The sequence below is a fragment of the Crinia signifera genome, chromosome 1 (genome assembly GCF_055691185.1).
Source record: "Crinia signifera chromosome 1, ASM5569118v1, whole genome shotgun sequence".
Classification (NCBI taxonomy): Eukaryota; Metazoa; Chordata; class Amphibia; order Anura; family Myobatrachidae; genus Crinia; species Crinia signifera.
In genome coordinates, this window is record NC_139217.1 from 243,317,088 (window position 1) to 243,338,931 (window position 21,844).

Genomic DNA, 21,844 nt, shown 5'->3' on the forward strand with positions numbered 1-21,844 from the left:
AATTTGAATTGGTCCTGGACCACCAACCCAGGGCACCCCTGCAAGTGTCCTGAGGCACCCCAGGGAGCCACGGCACACAGTTTGGGAACCACTGTACTATTATGTGGCCCTGCCCCTCCTGCACAAAGTCACTTTGGCGAGCACTCTCCCAGTGTTTTCGCGCGCATGTGTGTGGGGGGGGGGGGGGGGGGCTGGGGCACAAATCCCTTTTCTGCCACAGGTCCATCAAATTGTCTAGTCATGGTACTGCTGCTACTAGGCATATTATGAGTGTATGAGGCACTACTACTATGGACATTATACACCCTTTTTTTGAAGCATGCGCCTTCTGCACATGCTGTCTTTCTGTAAAGTATGGGAGGCGCAAATTTACAGTTTGCAGGGGGGCGCTGAACACCCTAGCCCCGGCCCTGCAGGCATGCACATAGAACAGTGTAGTGCGTCAGGACCTTGTGTAGAACACACTTCCCTGAGTAATGCCCCGGACCCCGCCACCAAGTCTACCCGCTTCTTCAGTAGAGATTTGCTGCACCATCGCAGCAGTGTACAGTCTGTACTGCCGCTGCAGTGCTGAGTTTCTTTGCCTGGTTATAGGCTCCTGTCAAGGTATACCCATCACTATTCTAGAGAGAAAAAATGCAGACTGTCAATAATAGTTGCCTGGACGTAACAATATCAATGGCTAAACTACACAGAACCTGGCAGCCATTGTTGATGGTGATGATGATTACCATGTATGGCTGTGTGTGGTACAAATGTTGTACCACGCACAGCCATACATGGTAATCATCATCATCATCATCATCATCATCATCATCATCATCAATGGCTGCCAGGCTGTGTACCATACTAGCAGGATATATCATCAAGTTCTGGGGGTACAGTGTGTATTACAATTATATGATTTCCTTCCTTTTAAATCAAGGGGGTAACATCGGCGTATCTAAATATATTTTGGGGTAAAAGGTAAAAAAGTTCCCTGACCCCTGGTTTAGAATATAATATCTTCATGGGTAATTATAATCAAAATACTAGCAGTCAAGATCCCATGCACTAGGGGAAGGGTTACGAGGCTGCAGTTGGCTTTTTATTCGACCAGCTTCTTATTCAGAAAATTATAATATTAAAACATTAAATTATGCAGGATCATTAAATTATTACAGGTTGAGTATCCCGTATCCGAATATCCCTTATCCGAATATCCCTTATCCGAATTATTCCGAAAACCATACATTCCAGAAAGTGGGAAAAATTTTTTTTTTTTGCTAAAAACTCACTAGGGACATTTGTAACAGCACTACTGAGGACATGATATGTAACTGGCACTATATATATGTACAAGAAAATGATTGCTTGGCATTCAAATTCAATATCTGAGATAGAACACAAATTTTGTTTCATGTTTTAAAACCTTGTTTTTTGAACAAATAAAATATATTTGTGTGCATTTCATGTGTTTGATGTGTTTATACAGCATAAATGCAAGATACTTCAAAATACATAATTGAAATATTAAAATATTCCAAAATACGGAATAATCCGTTATCCAAAATTCTCCTGGTCCCGAGCATTTTGGATACGGGATACTCAACCTGTATTGTACAAACAAAAAAATATCCATGACACACATCTCACTTGTATTTTGCCTGTGCCAATGCAATATTATGCAATATAGATACAATGCAATATTAGTCATGAACTAGACTGGCACAATTCAAATTGTGCCCCACAGTGAAAAACAACCCAACACCTAAAAGAAATCGAACAGTAACAGCAAAAATTTAAGGCATGGCTTTGTGGGACAGGGGATTATGCACACCTTAATGCCCATGACATATTATGCCACAAACCCATTACACAATATGCTACACACGGTAATTCCCATTGCATATCATGCCACATAAGAGCTGCTTACCGACATGCTTATTGCTAGGGGTTTCTTGCTCATTGGAAGTGAAGGAGTTAGGGTTAGGTTACGGTGTAGAGGTAAATTTATTAGGTTAAGGTTGTGAAAGGGGGGTTGATTAGGATTAGGCTCAGGAGGGGGAGGTTATGGATAGTCAGTGGGAGGGGTTGTTAGGTGGAGTATGCTTTAATTTTGGGGAAACCCTGATAAACACTAATAATTACTACGTTGCGTTTGTGCAACCCCACTGACATTTCTATTAATGTGTTCTATGGGTTTGGCATTAAATACCAACAGTATTGACAGATCCTGACAGAGAAGATTGATAGCCAGATACTGGTGGCCAGGATCCCTGTATAATCTGGTAAAGTATTTTTCCCCTTCCCCTAATTCTTAACGTAACAGTAATCCACTGCTACCGTAGCCTAACCCTAACCACCCCCCTGCAGATGAAACCTAATCCTATCCCTGGTGCCTATTCCTAACCCCTGTACTCACCTCCAAGATATGTGGGGATTCAGTCTGTCGGGATTGTGCTGTTGGTCTTCTGATTGGGTTGCTCTCTGCCTCCTGTTGCCATTTGTAAGGGTCCAGCTTGCAAAAAAAATGCAAAAATCGCTATTATGCAACATGCATGCATAATGCATGCAGAGTAAATGAGCGAGGGTTCAAACTGTGGTCACTTCCCGAAAGGTGAATGGCGTTGGGTGACGTGGTCCGGAAAATGCAGATGTAGGTGTGTCCGGACTGATTTAGTGGTGGTTCCCGGCTGCTGTGGGACATCACACCCAGCTGATATGAGCCATAAAATGCATCCCTGCACATGCCTTTATAGCCAGGCTGCGGAGGCATGAAGCTACCATAAAAATGTGATTACATCGCATTTCTGCAATGCAAATGCAGTCACATTGCAGGGAGGGACTGTGCATGCTGGGTGGCCTTGTCCTATGCAGGGAGGCCCCCAGCATATGAGAGACAGCAGTCGCAATTTTGCATCTTAAGCAAAACTGTGACTGAAGCTGAATCAGGCTCATAAGCTGCAGCAGGGAGATCTAGAAAAGGAGTTAGGTCCCAGTATTGACAGAAACAGATGGAAGTAGCACTACCTTGCCAGTTTCCATATGGTGTTTAGACTATGCCATTCCGGGATGGCGAATATGGACACGATGCTAGGGGCATGGTCAGTCCTATTCAGAATTTTTTTTTTTATGATATGATCTATAGCAGTGGTACCCAACTTGAGTCCTCGAGAGCTACCAACAGTTTATGTTTTCCAGACCACCTTGCAAGTGTACAGGTGCACTCATCACTCACTACCAAATTACAAAAGATCCACAGGTAGAGATAATTACTTAACTTGTGATTCTGTGAGGAGACCTGGAAAATGTTAAGGCGCCTATTGAATTATCATGATTGATATTTACCTTAACTTAACTCTATATTACCCCTAGAAATAAATCATACAGACACCTTATTCTAAAATAATCACACGGACAACTGCATAAGTTAAAAGGTCATGGATATTTATTAAGTGGTATGACCCTATTGTAAAGGGATGGCCAGGAAAGTGCTTGGAGACCAGCTCAGGTCAAGAATGTTAGTAATGGCGATGACTACAACGCCGCAACTTATAACTAGGGCGATGAACCGCCCCCATCCAATTTAAGACACAGCCCGCACTTACCGCCCCTTCTATGGCATGGCGAGGACACTTTGAGAAAGTGGCCAACGTCCCCCCGCAGAGGCAGGACTCACCAACCGTCCTGTCAAAGGGGGGCAATACCGCACAGCGACCACCTGTACCTCAAAATGACCGCTGGTCGAGAGCGCCTTCCTGCCACAGCTAGGTTCAAAATTACCCTTACTGGTAACTACTGCAGAATCGCAGCCCGCCAACCCTAACAATAAATCTATGCTAAACTAAAAAAAAAAAAAAACCCACAATCTAAACAAGTGAATAGATCTTGGAGAAAGACCACCATGCCTTTGTCTGACAGATGGACACTATCCTTTCTATATTAAGAGGGAGACTTATAAACTAAAGACGGGTGCCGAACGGCTATGCTGCCCAAGGATGAGACCGCTTTGGAAACAGCAAAATTAACTTTACGCCTGTCCTTTTCAATGGCTGCCAGATAGCGACAGCACCTCCAATTAAAGCGACCACACAACTCGCAACCCAGGTCAGCGTAAAACTAACTTCCTCAAATTGGCTTCCACTTTTAAGATCAGACTAATGCTGGTCACGCGGCCCAAATCGTTGCCACGAGGTGGACAACTAACACATCTGGGCGGCCCCATCTATGCTCCTTAGCATACAACAAGGCTAACAAACCGTTCCAGCTCAGACCCCTGACACCAAACCAATTCACCGCCTGTGCCCCTAATGCTATAGGTGCCTTGGCAGCTAACGGATGCTTTGATGCCCAGAAAATAAATTAGTTTCCATAGGAACCAGACTATGCATGAGTCAATGCGGGAGGGGAAGGGGCTGAAAAAGAATCATAAACTTAAACTGTAAGATAGACACAACTTGAAGTTTGGACATCTACAATGCACAACTTGAATAAATACAAATAAAGGACCCAAGTGAAGGTGAAAACCTTAAAAACCTCCGGTGGACTTGAGGGGGAAGCCAATTGTAATTAGCCCACATTCGGAGGAAAAATTGAAAAATTCCCTTCACACCCTCAATTCCGGAATGCTGGCCATTCCAAAACTGAGTGTAAACCATAGGTTTTTGAGTACGCGCAACAAGCTCAAATTACACCTTATCTAAGCGTACATAATATTTAAATGTGGAGGACTTCCAACGCCCCATTTCTTGAAAGGCGGATGCCGGAAGCCCAGCCACGCCAGTGGCCGCACCAATACGGAATGAATGAGTACCGTAATGGGCTGCCCGTAAGCCCAAAGCAGCCAAACAATGCTTAAACATAGTCGTAACTGTAAGTGCATTAAAGGCAGAAACTGCAAGGCTGAACTGAAGATCAATGGGTGTTAATAATGGCGGCGACTAAAACGCAGCAATTTATAAAATGGGCTATGAACACCCCCACCAATCTAAAGGTACAGCCCGGGCTGTGACGATCAAACCGCCCCTTCAATGGCTTGTTGAGGACACTTCCAGGAAGTGGCCAACGTCCTCCCACAGAAGTAGGACTCACCAGTCGTCCTTGCAAAGGGGGGCAATACTGCACAGTGACCACCTGTACCTCAACATGACTGCCGGTCACGAGCGCCTTCCCGCCACAGCCAGGTTCTAAAATTACCCCCCTCCCGCTAAACCACTTCAGAACCGTGGCCTTATAACGCTTAAACACAGCCGTAAACTGAAAGTGCAGTAAGGCAGAGCTTTATGTGCCAAAAACTGCAAGGCTGCAACTGTCCTACAACTGTCCTACAGGGCACACAAGCCCTTGCCAGCAGCACTGGGCAGATGTCACTGTAATCCTGAGCACCCAAGGACACCCAGCAACCCTTGCCTAGCTGATCATTCTTAGAATGGCGTATCTTGCGCATCACCTGACTGTGCCAGAAGACTTGAATCAGCAGACCTCTTATTGGCCACTACCAGTTTGCTAATGCAAAACACGCCAAAGAAAGCAAATGCGAAAGAAACCTGAACAGGGTCACCTCGATACTTGCTCTCAGCAAACCCAGGTAAGCATGCGATCAACTTACACAGTATCTGCAAATTGATAGGTTTGCGAGAGACTGCAGAAACTGGCTGTTCCCTAGACCAACCCCTCAGAGCCTTCGCAGGCATAGAAGGAGTTGCCGGCAAAGGCAGCCTCCATGGCCAACCTGGACCTACCGCGTTTATAGTAAGCCCACACGAAAGCCAGCAAACAGTCGTCAACGACTTACCGCTGCCCCCCCCGGGGCCATCTGAAAGGCCACCCAGTCCTGCCAAGCAACCGAATAGGCCCTAAGAGTAGAAGTAGCCAGGAGTCGCAAGGCTTACTCCGTCATGCCCGCTCTACAATCTGCCATGCAGAACGTGGACAAGTGAGACCGAGGGGTGCGGATCTAGGGCCAACTCACAACACTTTGTGAACTTGAACCGTGATAAAACTACTGGGGCCGTGGAGCCACGGCCATTCGCCCTGAAGAAATGCCCCCAAAACCAAAAGACCACGCAGCATCAGTAAACAGCTGCAGTCTGGAATTTGGGGATGGTTCAGAGGCCCCAACTAAACTGAACCAGGACCAGATGACCAAGTCATCACAAATCTCCTGGGACAATCCAACGGTATGATGTGGGTCCCTGACTCCCGCCGTGGCCCTAACCAAAGCTCTGAAGAGTCTGGTGGAAGAAGAGAGACAATGCTCACACACTGTGCTGTCTCCGGCCCTACAAAAGGAAATCAGCAAAGTAGCGTGCCACAATAAATCAACCTGTATCAGACTGGATGCACCAGTGCAAAAAGTGCTACATTTCCCAAAGTAGGAACAGGAGATAGAAACAGCCCATGGGCAGACACCTGTCAATGGAAACCCCTGCGTCTAATTGGAAACCCATAAAACGGAAGGGTCCAGGTGAAGCGGCAAAAGGCGGACTCAATGTCCATCTTGGCCATTAGCGTGCCACCCCCAAACTGAGGACCTCATCAAACAGTTGATACCGAACACTGCATAATTTGTCAGGAATTGCACCGTAATGGAAGAACCGTGGGGGGTACGACAGGTGCTGGATCAGCCGGTATTTACCAGGAGCTTTCTTAGGTGCCACCCCCTAGGGGATAATAAGCACATATCAGGCAGTGGCTCCAATGGAAAAGTGCCAACCATCTGACCCAATGACACCTTAGCCTGCACCTTCTGCCATACCACCCGCGGCAAGTTCCTGGCCAACTTCAAATTCCTGCTAGAAACTACACTGACTGACCCATGGGTAAGCGAAAACTATCCCAAAACCTTGTAATAAAACCTGCCCTGTTTTGGTTACGACTCAACCAATGGGACAACTCCAAAACTACCATGGGGGAGGGACCTTACTTGCTGCCAGTGCCAGCATCTCCCTGCTCCGCATGTTGACCAGATGTGATGTACTTGGAGAATTTTGCAGGGGGACCCGTGCTGCATAGCCAACATTCGTGGTGAAAATGGCACTTGGCACCCCTGTCACACTTTGAGTCATTGAACGCAAAGCACTCATCTCGTTTTGACACTACCCTTTCCCCCCTGAAACACCTTCTTGCCGGAGGCCTTGGTAGATGGACAGCTTAGGCTGATAACCTCTAACCATATTTCTACATCCTTGAATCCCATGGGCATGACCCGAGTGCCGTTGTGATTCAGAAAAAAAATGGATTATCGTAATCCTTCCAGGCACAACCTTTATAGGATAAAAAGGTCTCATTTACAAAAACAGGTATCTAAAAATGTTTTTATGCTCATCAGGCCTGGTATCTAAATATCACGAGGCAAACATCAGAAAACCCTTCAGCCAGCCGTGAAAACTCCTGTATGAGTTATCCCCAGAGCCTGTCACCTTTTAGCCTTGTCAAATCCCTTTTTGATGTCAACAGTTAACATAAAGACGACAAATTTACCCTTCTTGATCTCATCCTTATACCTTTCCGCAAGCCGCTGGTGACCACTGCGTTGGCGTAATGCACCATGTCAGAAGAGGGCATAGGACTCACAGGAGCCCTATACCTCTTGGGATGACCGTCTTTGCAAACCTGTTTAGCCACCTCATGTGCCACTAATCTAGCAAATTTGCGTGGGTATTCAGGGGAACCTGAATACCACACCTGAAGGAAGCAGCGTCGATGGGATCCACTCAGTTTATGCCGTAGAATCCCTGTGAGATATCACCAGAGCAACATCCAGTGGTGACGGCCCAGCCGCAGAGGAAATATGACCCACACCAACTGTGACCTTAGGAGAAAACACAGGCATGAGACATCACAATGTAAACACTTTGGGAAACAATGACATTAACCACGCAGGAGGTCGCCTCAACTGACCCACAGACCCCGCGGGGGAGGGCACATCGGGAAACTAGGGGAACGTACAGAGACCCTAGCCACAGGGAAACCTGCCCCAGAAATGCCAGAGAACGCACCAGACCGCCAAAAAGGGGGACTGCAGTGGGGATGCGCCAGCCCACGCATGTACGTACAATGCACACTGTAACCCTGGGAAAGGGGCGTATTGCAGATATGCAGCCTGCTGCAATGGAAAACCCTGTAAACCAAGCTGCTGCTGGCCTGTATAAACCACCAGGTGCCCATCAGTCTGAGGTGAGGTAACCAACCATGTAGTCTGCAAACTGATGACCCACCAGCAATAAAAACATCGCTGGTAAACTAAAATTAAGAGGCATAAGGCCATGTAACCAAGGTTACGCAGCCTGAGGACCACCAATGCCAGTAGGCAGGAAGGCTGCACAGGGAACAAAAGGTGGGCCAATCTAAACAGCCATGGGTGACTGAGATTGCACCAGCCCAAGTGAGGCAGGGAGGCCCGCAAACAGAGGCCTCCCTCAACACATATTAAATGCCACAGAAGTGGAATCAAACCTAGTAACCAGAGCACCAGCAGGTGGCACTGCAGCGCCACCACTGCCAGGGAGCAAAGAAATCCCCAACCCTGACACTGTCTACATGTGCTTGAGATATGTGCTCGAGAACAGGGAACCTTTAGCTATGTGCTCCAGGAAAGGGAACCTTGAGCAACATGGAGCAGACAAGATCACAGACATAAGGTTTAAAAGTAGGATTAAGGGATTATAAAAATAAAAGTGTGGTGACTTAACTGATTCCAGACTCAAAGAGGAAGCAGTATCATCTGACTACTCTTTATATACCCGTGCACAAGCTACAAACCCTTTTCTACCTAATTGGCTGGACTATCTATCAATCACCTAAACTTAATCTAACTCGAGTTGGTAGTTCTAATCTCTAAGTGGTAGTTCTCGAGGACTGGAGTTGGTTACCCCTGCTCTTTAGATTCATTCTTGATGGAATTCATTCTATCCAGATTGTGGTTACACAGCATGTAATATGGATGTTCTGCGTGGACTTCATGTTATAGTTTAAATTTACATTTTAGCAATTGCATTCTACTCTACATGCATTGGGTGTGGACATAGCAAGGAGACCAATAGCATAGGCAGGTCTATTTTCATGGCTAGCAATGCGGGACCTGGCGCGCCTGTCCGAGAAGGGGGAGGAATGTTGGACAGAGGGACGGGTCCTTGCTGGCGACCCCTGTTATCATAATTTTGGGGGCATGACCAGCACTCCTTTAGTAGCTGGGCAGCCCTCCCTGTTCAGCGGTACGTACTGTGTAATGCTGTCATCAGTTGTGAGATGTGTGTTATAAGAAACATGCCATGACAAAATGTGACACTCTCTCTTGGTAACCATTGCAATAGAGTCTGTTTTGTGTTAAACTGTCAGGGATCCATCGTGGTTATAACAAGTACACATCTAGGAACATTGCAAGTGCTCCCTGAAGACCTTTTCATTGTCTAATGTCTCACAACCTTTTGCTATGGGCATTCATTTTTAATTGTCATGTGGATGATGTTTTCCAATTTCATCTGCAAATTCTATACCATGCTTCTAGGGATTATTGCTTCAAAAATATCTATTATACATTATTACTTTTTGGTAAATTATATTACATTTTATGTGTGTGAACTATATTTTAATATATTTTTTTTAATTGTATTTGTACTCATTTGTGGTTTGTTTAAATTACTTAGTGTGTGCAACAGTCAGTTGTACACTAGATGGCACTGTGCAGTTGTACAAGGCATCAAGAAATGTAATAGAATTTCTTAGGACATTTTGCTTCTGTACATATGACTTTGTGACTACACAAACTCACAAAGGAACAATAGCAGGCTTTCAGACAAGGTGAGCCACAGTCTCCACCCAATTTACTAATATAGGTCCTCTAAAATACACATTGATCCATGGTAAAGTGACGTGTTGAAAAGCTTTCAGATCACGAGAGAACTTTAAATGCGTAACATTATATGTAATCTTGTTTGCAAGGTGTTGGTCTCAGTCCATTCCCTTTTTACAGTCTGAGGGCAAGGCCCTACAATAGATCTATACAGAGGAAATCTGGTATGTGCAGAAAAATCCTAAACAATTTAGAGGGTTGGCTATAATGTTTAGTTTAAAAAATATACACACATTTGACCCTTGCATCCAAAATGAGACTTATCATGCTAAAGTTCATATGGAGTTTTTGCCACTATTCTGCAGAATATTGTATTTCGCATGGCAAAGCCTTTGCTGCCATAAGCGAATTGGTACTTGTGTAATATCACGGCGGCAGGCTACGCTACGTTTTCAGCGTAGGCTAAACTACGTTGTCAGCGTAGCCCAATAGCTGCCTAGCGTAGTCAGCGTAGTGACTCCGCGGCAGCCCTGCGAAGTCAGCAAAGTGTCCCCGTCAGGCAGCTAGTCACCGTACTGTCCCCAGGAGCTGCGGCTCTGTCCCCGGTGTCCCTCGCAAGTCTAGCGAGCGCCTCTCACACAGCACCGGTAACCGCCAGATCTCCTGCGCTGGCAGAAGCCGGCAGAGAGGGGATCATACGGGCGCCGGCGGAGAGGCGCTCCATCTGTCTGAGAAGCAGGAACGTCTCACACACTTGTGCTTCTCAGTAATTATTACAGCAGGGTACGGCAACCCTGCCTGTGTCCGCTTCAGGGAGATGGACAGGGGTTCGGTAGCACGTGCGCTCGCCTCACTTTATAAAATAAACTCCACACCGACGTGGATAATGGGGGTATGAATAAGTCGTGAGGACGCGTAACAGGTCCCCTCGCGGGGTTTGCTACGCTCGGAATGATCCGGGCTGGCGTGGATAGTGTCGGTGTTTTAGGAACACATTCACACTTGTCATGTCAGGCAGGTTAAAATGGTCAATGGTTCCCACACAATGTAATAAGCGCTGACTGACTACATTAACTGCGTAACGCTGACTGACCACGCTAACTATGTAAGCTTCGGCTGGCCGCGAACGGGTGGTAACACAACGCTGCTACTGACAGGGACACTGACTACGCCGCCTGAGCTGGCCGTGGGAACACTACGCTAATTCTGACGGGGACGCTACGCTAACTACGTAACTGCCACCATGAAACTACAGAAGTACCGCGAATCTTAGCACAGAGCTACTGTATTACCAGTGGCTGCCCTTTGATCTACATGGAGAAACAAAAGTCATTACTGTATCACTGCCAGTGCTCATGTCTATGTTTTTGCTGATGATACAGTACTGTAGGCTTTTTCGTTATTTGTCTTTTAGCAGAAGCATCATCAATGACAGCTATAAGAAACTCCATTAGAAGCTGTACAAATGAGATTTTGAGCTTAACGAAATATGAAAGTCCACTGATTAGTTTCTCAGGAATATCTAAAATGGTTTTAGACAGTGTATCAATTTGCGCACAGCAAACTCTCAGCCTCATTCAGGCTGACTTGGAAGGGGACACATTTGGGCCCGTTTCGATGGTATTTGCACATGTGCAGATCACACGAGGCATTAACATGGGTAGAGGAGGGAGGGGACGGGCGGAAGGCGGCATCAGGGTAAAACACTGGACATTTACTTTTCGACGGTCTTCGGCGTAAATAAAAGACAGTTCTGACTGACTTGTATTTCCAAAGTGGACTTCATTCCATGGTCGGCATCCATTGAATGATTTCTGTCGCCTTCGGGGATGAGTTCTCAGCTGTGTGAACGCAGCCTAGCAAACAGGTTGGAATTAGGCCCTCTGTCATAATGGCGGCATTTGCTAATTATATAGAGAGAAACACCCCCTCTCATATACAGTCTATAGAAATAGGATGAAAAAAAGCAAAGTGGGCACCAAGGACAGGGATGATGTTGCCTTATGTGTGAACCCATTTCTGCCCTTAATAGGTGATATAGAAGTGTCTAAAACAATGGATATGGTAAACAGCTTCATTACAATTAACATAAAAAGTGTATAAAAAGATAAATACAGACAAAAACGGGGTGGATTTACATATACTTCACCATGCACTGGCGGTGCGGTAGCTATTTTCTAATAGTGTGTGTACCACCGCACAGGCTTATTGTATGGAGACCAGTGTGGATATATTATAGCAGCCTCACCTACTGTATGTGGACATACACACACCTATGTACACTGTACCCTTATCATAAATACCCTTATATACACTACAATCCCATCCTCTTTCATATTCTGCACCCCTCACAATATACTTCCCCTAAATAAACACTGCACCCGGCCCCATACCCCTCCAAGTAGTGCCCCATATATACAGGGCACTCCCCTTCTCAATATGCTGCTCCCCCCATATAAAAAATACTTTGCATTCCCTTCTCCATATATTGTGATGCAACCCCAGGCTATGTACCATCATGGGAATTGGCAACAAGTACTGTAGCAGCAGTAACCAGGAAACGGATGTGGATAGGGGAAGAGACAGATAACCGGTTCAACTGCAGAATTGCATAGATTAAGAGGTCTTACCCTGTTGCCTTAATTAATCTTTTTTCTAAAGTTAACATCTGCTTAAAAAACTGGTGTCTTATCTATTTCAGAACCTTCACTCCCTACATTTGAAACAATCAGACCAACGCACAATCAATTGCTTAAATTTCGTTTTCAGCTAATTGATAGGAATGGACCCATCAGGTAAGTGTTTTTTTAAACCATACAAACCTAAATATATAACCAATTCATAATTGAACTGGTCTGTATTTTACAACTAATTTTAGCAATTTGTTTTTAACTGACAGGGATACCTAAGTGTCACACTAAAGGGGCAATTCAATTGAATGTGAGGTAAAAAACTTGCTACGCTTTCATCACAAAAAAACAAAACTATTACAGGTTGAGTATCCCTTATCCAAAATGCTCGGCCAGGAGAATTTTGGATAACAGATTATTCCGTATTTCGGAATATTTTAATATTTCAATGATGTATTTTGAAGTATCTTGCATTTATGCTGTATAAACACATAATATACACACAAATATATTTTATTACCACATAAAATACACACAAATATATTTTATTTGTTCATAAAACAAGGTTTCAAAACGTGAAACAAAATGTGTCTACTATCTCAGCACTGAATTTGAATGCCAAGCAATCATTGTCTTGCACATATATAGTGCCAGTTACATATCATGTCCCCAGTGATGCTGTTACAAATGTCCCCAGTGAGTTTTTAGCAAAAAAAAATTTTTTTTTCACTTTCTGGAATGTCTGGTTTTCGGAATAATTCGGATAACGGATATTCGGATACGGGATACTCGACCTGTATATAGTTACTTGTCCGGTGCCATCTGGTGATCTCTTAGGCTCCCAATGTTCTCCCCTCTGTCTTGCCAGGGGAGACCTGGGGGTTGATGGAGGGTGCTTCGGTTGCTGGCAGCTGTAGTTATCCCAGTGGATGAATCCAGGAGGCAGAAGCGGTGTCACACACCCACAGGGAGTTACCCACACACACTTACAAACACTCACACACTAGATACTCACTACTGCTGTAAAAGACCTGACTCTCAATGATGGATGCAGACAACACCACTAGGTACATAGAACATGTTCCACTGATGTTCCTTAAAATGAATGATTTTAGGAAAAATCTGAATTTTTATGGAGGTGTGTGAAAAAAGAATGTGGTGATCACTGCATCCCATTTCAGTACTGCAATTTAATAATAAAACCGTAAGGCAATTGAATTCCTCCTTAACAGTATTGTTTCTTTGGATTGTCAGTCTGTTGGATTGTTTTGGCAGGCTTTTATGTAAATGGACATTTTGTACAATATTATTCCTGTTTTAGTTTGTAGCATGTCATTGTAGCTAGTTTTTATTTTAGGGTTATTCATTTATAGGGAGGAATTCCATTAGTCCTTTTAGCTCCTGGGTTAAATGCCTGAAGCTACGTAATTAATGTGCACAGTAAAGCTGGGTACACATTAGACCAGACATGTCCAACATGTCCAACATGTCCAACCTTGGTCCTTCAGCTGTTGTGAAACTACACATCCCAGCATGCCTTGTAATAGTTTTAGCCTTACCTAAAAGCAAAACTGTGGCAAGGTATGATGGGACTTGCACTTCACAACAGCTGGAGGACCAAGTTTGGACATGCTTGCACTAGACTATATGTTGCCCGATCCCATGGATTGGAATTACATACTGGGTACCCATGATATGTGCGCTGCTGCAGGATGCCTGCACCATCCTCTGACAGACCTGTAGCAGGGCAAGCAGTAGACATTGCTAGAGATGACATGCTTCAGGACATGCTGTGTACACATATAGGCCCTTATTCTGGATCATTCTCAAAGACAAAGTCCTTCTCAAATGGACAAAATTATGTGCACTGCAGATGGGGCAGATGTAACATGTGCAGAGAGAGTTAGATTTGGGTGGGGTTTGTACTTCAAAGTGAGATCTATATTGTGGTGTAAAAATAAAGCGGTCAGTATTTTTCCTGCACAGAAACAAAATAACTCCCCTAAATCTAAATCAGGTAGTGGTCCAATACAGCCTGGGTGGCTGTATTGGACCACTACCTGCTTATTCATCTGATCATTCACCACACCATCATGTTTCCACCTTCACCCAGTGGCGTAACTATAGCACCGCAGCCCCCCGGCGCCCCCACATGCACAGCGCCCCCCCGCGACCGCGGGGGCTGCGGTGCTATAGTAATGCCCCCGCCCCTCATCCCTGCAGGCTTACCTGTCTGCGCGTCGCGGCTCCCCTCCTGGCTTCAATCAATTCTATGGAGACGGACCACGATAAAATGAAACTGTCTGCGGTATGGGGGCGGCCATTTTATTGCGGTCCGTCTGCATAGAATTATTATTTGAAGCCAAGTGTGGAGCCTGGACGCGCAGACAGGGAAGCCTGCGGCGATGGGGGGGCACCGGGCACCGGCGGGTGGGGAGGCCGGCGGGGAGGGGGGGAGGCACCCTCCCATTAACGGCGGGGAGGGGGCGCCCCAAACCAAGCTACGCCACTGCCTTCACCCTTTTGGATGCTTATTCCACATCATCGGGACTTTCAATCGCAGCACTAGTTGAGGTTTAAGATTGGCCCTCCTCCAACAATTCTCAAGAACGATCCCTCCAGCGACACCCGGAAAGCAACTTACCTTTGGACTGCATTCCACAAGGACTTTCTTCATTGGATCAGAGCAGGTTACAGTATATATGACCGGTCCCTACACCACCCTTGGTCCCTCCGTCTTGCCCATTTATCTTGCACATTTTTTATTGTTTTATTGTGTAACTAATAAATGTTAATGTTACTGTTTATGAAACAGATTAACTTCGGTTAATATATTTTTCTGAGTCTGAATGGATAACCTGGCTTGAGCAACCCAGGTCGCATTCATTTCTATGGAGGAGGCAGTAGTGTCACCTCAGTGCTGCCTTCTACCCCGCACCCACCTGACGCTCTGTCCCGCCCCCTGAACGACGTCACTGGGAGCACCAGATACAGACCCGTGTCCAAATCCGGGTGTGACCCCGCATTTGCGATGAGAAAGGGGTATAACCTACTTGTATATTTTTGGATTGTGGAAAGAAACCATAGTACCTGGAGGAAACCCATGCAAGTATGAATGATTAAAGAGTATAAAAACTCCACACCATTATGGCCATGGTGGGAATCAAACCCATGACGTCAGTGCCTAAAGGCAGTTACACCATCCGTGCTGCCCACACCATCAAAGTTCTCCATCAATGGTACCATCGATAGTGACCATTGATGTATAACCCACCGATGACCATCCCTAATTATAATTGTATCCTTATGGGGCCTACACACCTAGCCATGTAGGGGCATTTTCTAAGCGATTTTACTATATCACTTAGAATATGCCCCTACATCGCTCCGTGTGTAGGAGCATTGCGATAGCGATGGCCAACTCCGTACATCGCTATCGCTGGGAGACTTATATCCAGCATGCTGGAAAAATCGTGTTGGTAGCTGGGGTCAGGGCCAGTGTTCACCCTGGCCCCACAACAGATCACTGAGCACACAGCGCTTGTACATCGCTATCATGCATCGCTCAGAATGGTCAGCAGTGTCGCTACGTGTGTAGGCCCCATTAGAGTCCATGGGTTGCCTCTTACTAAGAATCTACTTGAAAGTGTTGCTAGCAATGTTTGCAATGGGGATTTAGAATACAAAGATATTCATGTAACAGCCTATATTCCCATGTTTCCATGTAATGAAAGTACAGGTAGCAAGGCAATGTGTGTATGTTATTGCTTTTGTTTGTTATATGTAGACTTTCATGCTGGGCTGTGACTCGTTTGAATATGGCTATTCATAGCAACGTCTAGTTTCACTTCTAAATCCTTATGTGTAGCTGCTTCTGTGACTCACTGAGATCTAGTGAACAGCCAAATATTGTAGGTTCTAAACAGGGGATCATTTAAAGGGTAATGATTACTAAATGTTCATAAATCAAATAATAACCATTTCATTACAGGTTGCAATATTAACCCTTTTTTAATGAATACAAATCAAATGTTAATGCCATGTGTACTGATTGATATGAAAAGCTACATGTTAGATCCTTCTTCCGGAAAATAAATATGTAAATATTTGTATTTCCTGTAAGTTAGAAATATCCCTGTAGCCTAATCGTTCAATAAACATGTCCAGATGTGTTCAGTTTATTCTGGTAGATTAAAAATTGGTGGTTGGTATTTATATGGATGTCAACATATTTAATCACCTGAAAAGGTTAAGCAAACTGCATTGACAAGTACAGTACAGTACAGTCTTGTAGTGGAGGTATTAATGTAATAGGGTTACCTGTATGTGCTGGGGCTATTAATGTAAGGTATGGGATATAGGGGTTGGACTATGAATATTGTGATTTAATACAGGAGGGCAGGGCCGGAAACAGAAATATTGGGGCCTGTTACACTGGCATCTCTGGCTGCGACCTCACGACATGCATAATGCGTCATGATGTTTCACGCTTAATGGGACCATGCAACCCTGTCATTATTGGTGCTGCTTTCTACAAGATAGTATGCCGATAGCAGGGGCAATGCGTCGATCATTCTGAGCTCTCTTCTGCAGCTCTCTATATTGACAGATGCAGGAGTCATAGCTCATACACCACAAGTAGGGGGAGCACTGTCCTTGGCTGTGGCATCTGCTGGATGGGGGATTTTCCCTCCCTCACTTCAGCATCAGTGATGTTAATGTTCGGCACCACGGCTTCCTGCTTTACCTCAAAATAGAGGCTAACCAGGAAACATTATAACCACACATATGGTATAGGTATAATACATTCCTCCCACTGTCTCTTTGTCAGTGTGGAGCCCAAATAAAGGAAACCAAAAATAACCTACAGCCATGGCCCAAATTTTGGAGAATAACATTAGTATTAATTTTCACAAAGTCTGCTGCTGAATTCGCAGCCGTGACGATTATCGAATGACCGCATATGCACATGCTTCATATTGCGCATGCACAAGGTCATCCTGTGATGAAATCCAGTGATGAGTTTTCATCGCTGGTCATACGCAAGACGATTGACAGGAGCTGGCATTTTGGGGCAGCACCCAGCCATTTACAGGTAGTGTCTGGGAAAAGAAGGTGGATTTCGGCATTGGAAGGGAGGATTGATGTCCGCTCTGGCCCCAGACCTTAGATTCTTGATCGCAGTGCCAAGTAAGTTTCTGGCTACACAGGCCACTGCACACGGGGGATGGGGGGGGGGGATGATTGAGGTGGAGATCCATTAAAAAGAATTAGAGGGGCAATATTTCACTATGGCGGGCCATCGGCTAACTTATTGCTGTGGTCCCAAAATTTGCAGCCCAGAAATCAGGTCCTCAAAACAACATTTCAACTGGATATCATTCATGTTTTAAAAGGACCAGCTGACATCATGTCACTGATTCTCTCATTAACACAGGTGAGAGTTTTGATGAGAACAAGGCTTAAGGTCCCTCTGTCATGCTGATTGAGTTAGAATAACAGCCTGGAAGCTTTTAGAGGTGGGTGGTGCTTGAAATCATTGTTCTTCTTCTGTTAATGCACTCACAATCTATCGTACAATTCATCTGCTGCATGATTGTATGATTGAAGCTTCATTTAAATAGGGGGCTGGCCTACTAGGATCAAAAGGATAGGAGTACCGAAAATCCTGTTTTTTATTTATTTATTTATTTATTTAATTTACAGATTTCCAGCAACTACCAACCTACTCACATCTGCTGTGTTATGCCATTATTAAATAGCCCAAATGCAACAATCCTCTGAAAACTGTTTTCAGAGTAGTGACAGAATTGTGCAAAAGGACATCCACCGCTCTCTTCAGCCTCCTGCCCATCTGCCGCTTGGATACTTCTGCGGCTCCCAGCATCTTCACTGCCACAGGCCACCCGGAAGCTGCACCTCTCTTCTCTGCTAGTCAGGGAGGGAGTGTCACATGACTCTGATTGTATGAGCCATCTAATGACAAATTGCATGTGCTTGAAAGCACATGTAATCTACTCCCAATCCCAATTGATCTGACATGCAGCACGTCAGATCAGAGGACCAATCCTCCAATCTCCCGGAGTCGGGAGATTGTGTGATTGTATACACACGATGTGCACACAATCTGCAAGCAATCCATGTTATAATCAATTGAGATTGTATGATTGGGTACAATATGTATTCTGATGTATGGCCACCTTTAGACTTGGTTAGTTGCAAGTAAAAATGTGCAGTCATCATTGCTTTGCACGAAAAAACCTTTACAGGCAAGGAGATTGCACCTTCATCAACCATTTATTGGATCATCATGAACTTTAAATTATTTTTGAACTTTAAAGGTTCAATAGCTGGAAAGAAGGCTTCAGAGTGCCCAAGGACCTCCAACAAGTGCCAGGACCATCTCCTAAAGTTAACTCAGCTGCGGGATTGGGGCACCAACATTGCAGAGCTTGCTCAGGAATGGCAGCAGGCAGGTGTTAGTGCAGCTGCATGCACAGTGAGGTAAATAAAGGATGATATGTTGTCAATAAGGGCAGCAAAGAAGCCACTTCTCTCTCGAAAAGACACCAGGAACAGACTGATTTTGTGCAAAAGGTACATGGATTGGACTGCTGAGGACTAGGGTACAGTCATTTTCTCTGATTACCCTTTCTGTTTGTTTGGTGCATCTGCAAAAACACTTGTTTGGAGAAGGAAAGGTGAGCACTACCATCAGTCCTGTGTCATGCCAATAGTAATGCATCCTGAGACCATGCTTTTCAGCCAAGTTAGTGTGCTCACTCTTACCTAAAAACAGACATGCATAAAGAATGGTACCATAACATCCTCCAAGAGCAATATCTCCCAACCATTCAAGAACAGTTTGGTGAAGAAAAATAAGCGCTCCCTTTGCTTATTAATTGATTATCTCTCTAGTGATCCAGTTAACTAGTTGGGAGCGGCTGTATCCTATGTAGGCATATAACTATGTTAGTTTTCATCCTATAGATACACTATTTGCTGGATCCCATACTCTGGGACATCTATGCTTAGTTTATTTGTGTGACACTCTTATTGCGCCTGATTTGCTTCTTTTATTACATGGTGAAGAAAAATGCCTTTTCCAGCATGATGGAGACCTTGCAAAAGTGGTAACTAAGTGGCTTGAGGAGCAAAACATTGAAATTTGGGGTCCATGGCCTGGAATTTCTCCAGAGCTTAATCCCATTGAGAAGTTGTGGTCAATCCTCAAGAGGTGGGTGGACAAACAAAAACCTACAAATTCTAATAAACTCCAAGCATTGAATGGCAAGAATGGGCAGCCATCAGTCAGTATGTGGCCCAGAAGATAAATGACTGCATGCCAGGGTAAATTGCAGAGATCTTGAAAAAGAAGGGTCAACACAGCAAATATCGACTCTTGGCAAAAACTTAATGTAATTGTTAATAAAAGTCTTTGACACTTATGAAATGCATGTAATTTTACGTCAGTATGCCATAGCAACATCTGACAAAGAGGTCTAAAAACACTCAAGTAGTAAACTTTGTGGAAACCAATATTTGCGTCATTCTAAAAACTTTTGGCCATGGCTGTACAAAATATCTAGATTAAAAGAAAAATGCTGTAAGGGCATATAATAACTTCCGCCCTTACCTGATGTTACATATAAGTCCATTGCAGTGAAGGAGGATTTACATTTTTCCACTGCGGCAAGCACATAATGGCCTGCATGGGCACAGCATGATGTCAACAGACCATGTGACTAGGGTGACGGGGACTAAGTGTATAACCTTTACCTTTTTTTTTATGCTTAAATGAGCAACTATTTTATTAAATATCTCTGTAGTATGAAAGCTATTTCCTTAATATGATGTCTTTTTATGTAATTGAAGTGCAGCTTGATAGGGGCTCTGTAGTAAATGTGATGGTTAATGTAATGATTGGTCTGGTTGCAGGGAAGGATACCAGTTTACTATTATTGTTAGTTGGGAAGACAAATGAGTAACTCAGTTGAAAACTAAATATCCCTTTTCTAAACAGGGTCTCAACATGCCAGCTGAGGTACAGCAGGGAAATGTTGCACTTGGAGAGAGAGCAGCATACAGTAGGCCGCCCACTGCCCTGATTCTGGCCACAGAATGCCACATATGACAAGGAGAATAAAGTGTGTGAAAGTGAGAGAGGTGAAATTGCATAAGCCTTCGCTTCCCCAGGGCCATCTTAATGCATGGGCTTACTGGGCAGCTGCCCTAGGGCCCCGCAATTCTAAAGGCCTTCGAGCATGAGTATGCTGGTGCCTCTCAAGTTTTTTGTGAGTTTTTTGCTTCCCGACTTCTTTGGTTGTGAATTACACAAAATCTGCTGGGAATCCATCCCTACCAGCCTGCAGCCAAATAGTTCCTGGCTGTAAGTAATGCTAATTATTGGATGGCTTATGGCAGGTGGAGAGACACCGCAGGAAGATATGATTTTTTTTACCTAACTATGGGCCCCAGTGCATTGCTTTGCCTAGGGCCCACAATGCTGTTAAGCCTGCACTGCCCTTCCCCACTTTAATCTTGACACCTGTGTCACCCTTTCTTATGTCATATGTCATACACTATATGAGGTGACTCGCCTATGCACAACTTCATGGTAGTCCCTGCCATCCTCCCATATAGTGAATTACAGCAAATACACATAAATTATATATGCTGTGTATATATATATATATATAAAGCAGGTACAGTGTAACCATATGTCTCAGCAGTGCAGCCCCCAGTTCCAAACAACTAGACGTTGCTGTCCCAGATCCACACCGCATATTTTTCACTGTTATAAAGCAATTCTTTTAAATTGCTTCTGATATATACTGTAGCTATAATCTGATAACTTTATGCAATGTCACTGTAATGAAATGAATAATATAGTAATGGTACTTATATGCCATAAAATGTGCAATGGACAAGGAGTTGATTGTCATCACTGCTCACTTTTTCAGTTCCTACCAGGTGTTTGTGATCCAGCCCACCTCTTGGTGCTCCTTTACCTGTGAGTCTTTGGAGGCAGTCACATACTTCAATAATACATCAAAGACTCAAGGATATGTCACTGCTGAGCTTTTCCCTGGAGATGTTTCCGACCATACAGAATTCTCAGTTGGGGACAGACAATACTATGGAGACTTTTATAATGCTCCACTAGAACGAGGGAAGGACTATTGCATTATACTACGGACTATCACCAAGGTATATTTAGTACATAATAAATCTCTTTAGCTCACTAAAAACTATAGATTTGGTTGTTTACAGGTATAGACCGTTTGTAAAAATCTAAAGGCCCCATACACTTGTAAGAGGTATCGCATGCTAGCATCACATGCAATACCCTGGCAAGTGACCCGGCAGTTCCCCGGTGCATGGATCACATGCGATATATCATGTGCGGTCTCTTGCATAGGTTATATCGCATACGATC

The 21,844-nt window shown here is 44.5% G+C and overlaps 1 protein-coding gene across 11 annotated transcripts in view; it reads left to right on the top strand.

Annotated features, from left to right (window-relative positions):
• SUSD1 (sushi domain containing 1) overlaps nucleotides 1-21,844 on the top strand; it is a 200,582-nt gene that overhangs the window by 148,851 nt on the left and 29,887 nt on the right. For 6 of the 11 annotated variants that reach the window (XR_014472984.1, XM_083179480.1, XM_083179479.1 and 3 more), the window contains 2 exons: nucleotides 12,477-12,570; nucleotides 21,369-21,615. Coding sequence is in view for 9 of the 11 variants with exons in the window: in XM_083179480.1 (XP_083035606.1) it covers nucleotides 12,477-12,570; nucleotides 21,369-21,615 (341 nt within the window). In the remaining 2 variants the exon portion in view is untranslated. Of the gene's footprint in view, nucleotides 1-12,476; nucleotides 12,571-12,674; nucleotides 12,756-21,368; nucleotides 21,616-21,844 lie in introns of those variants that run through there. The other 5 variants (XM_083179485.1, XM_083179494.1, XR_014472986.1 and 2 more) reach the window with 3 other exon arrangements.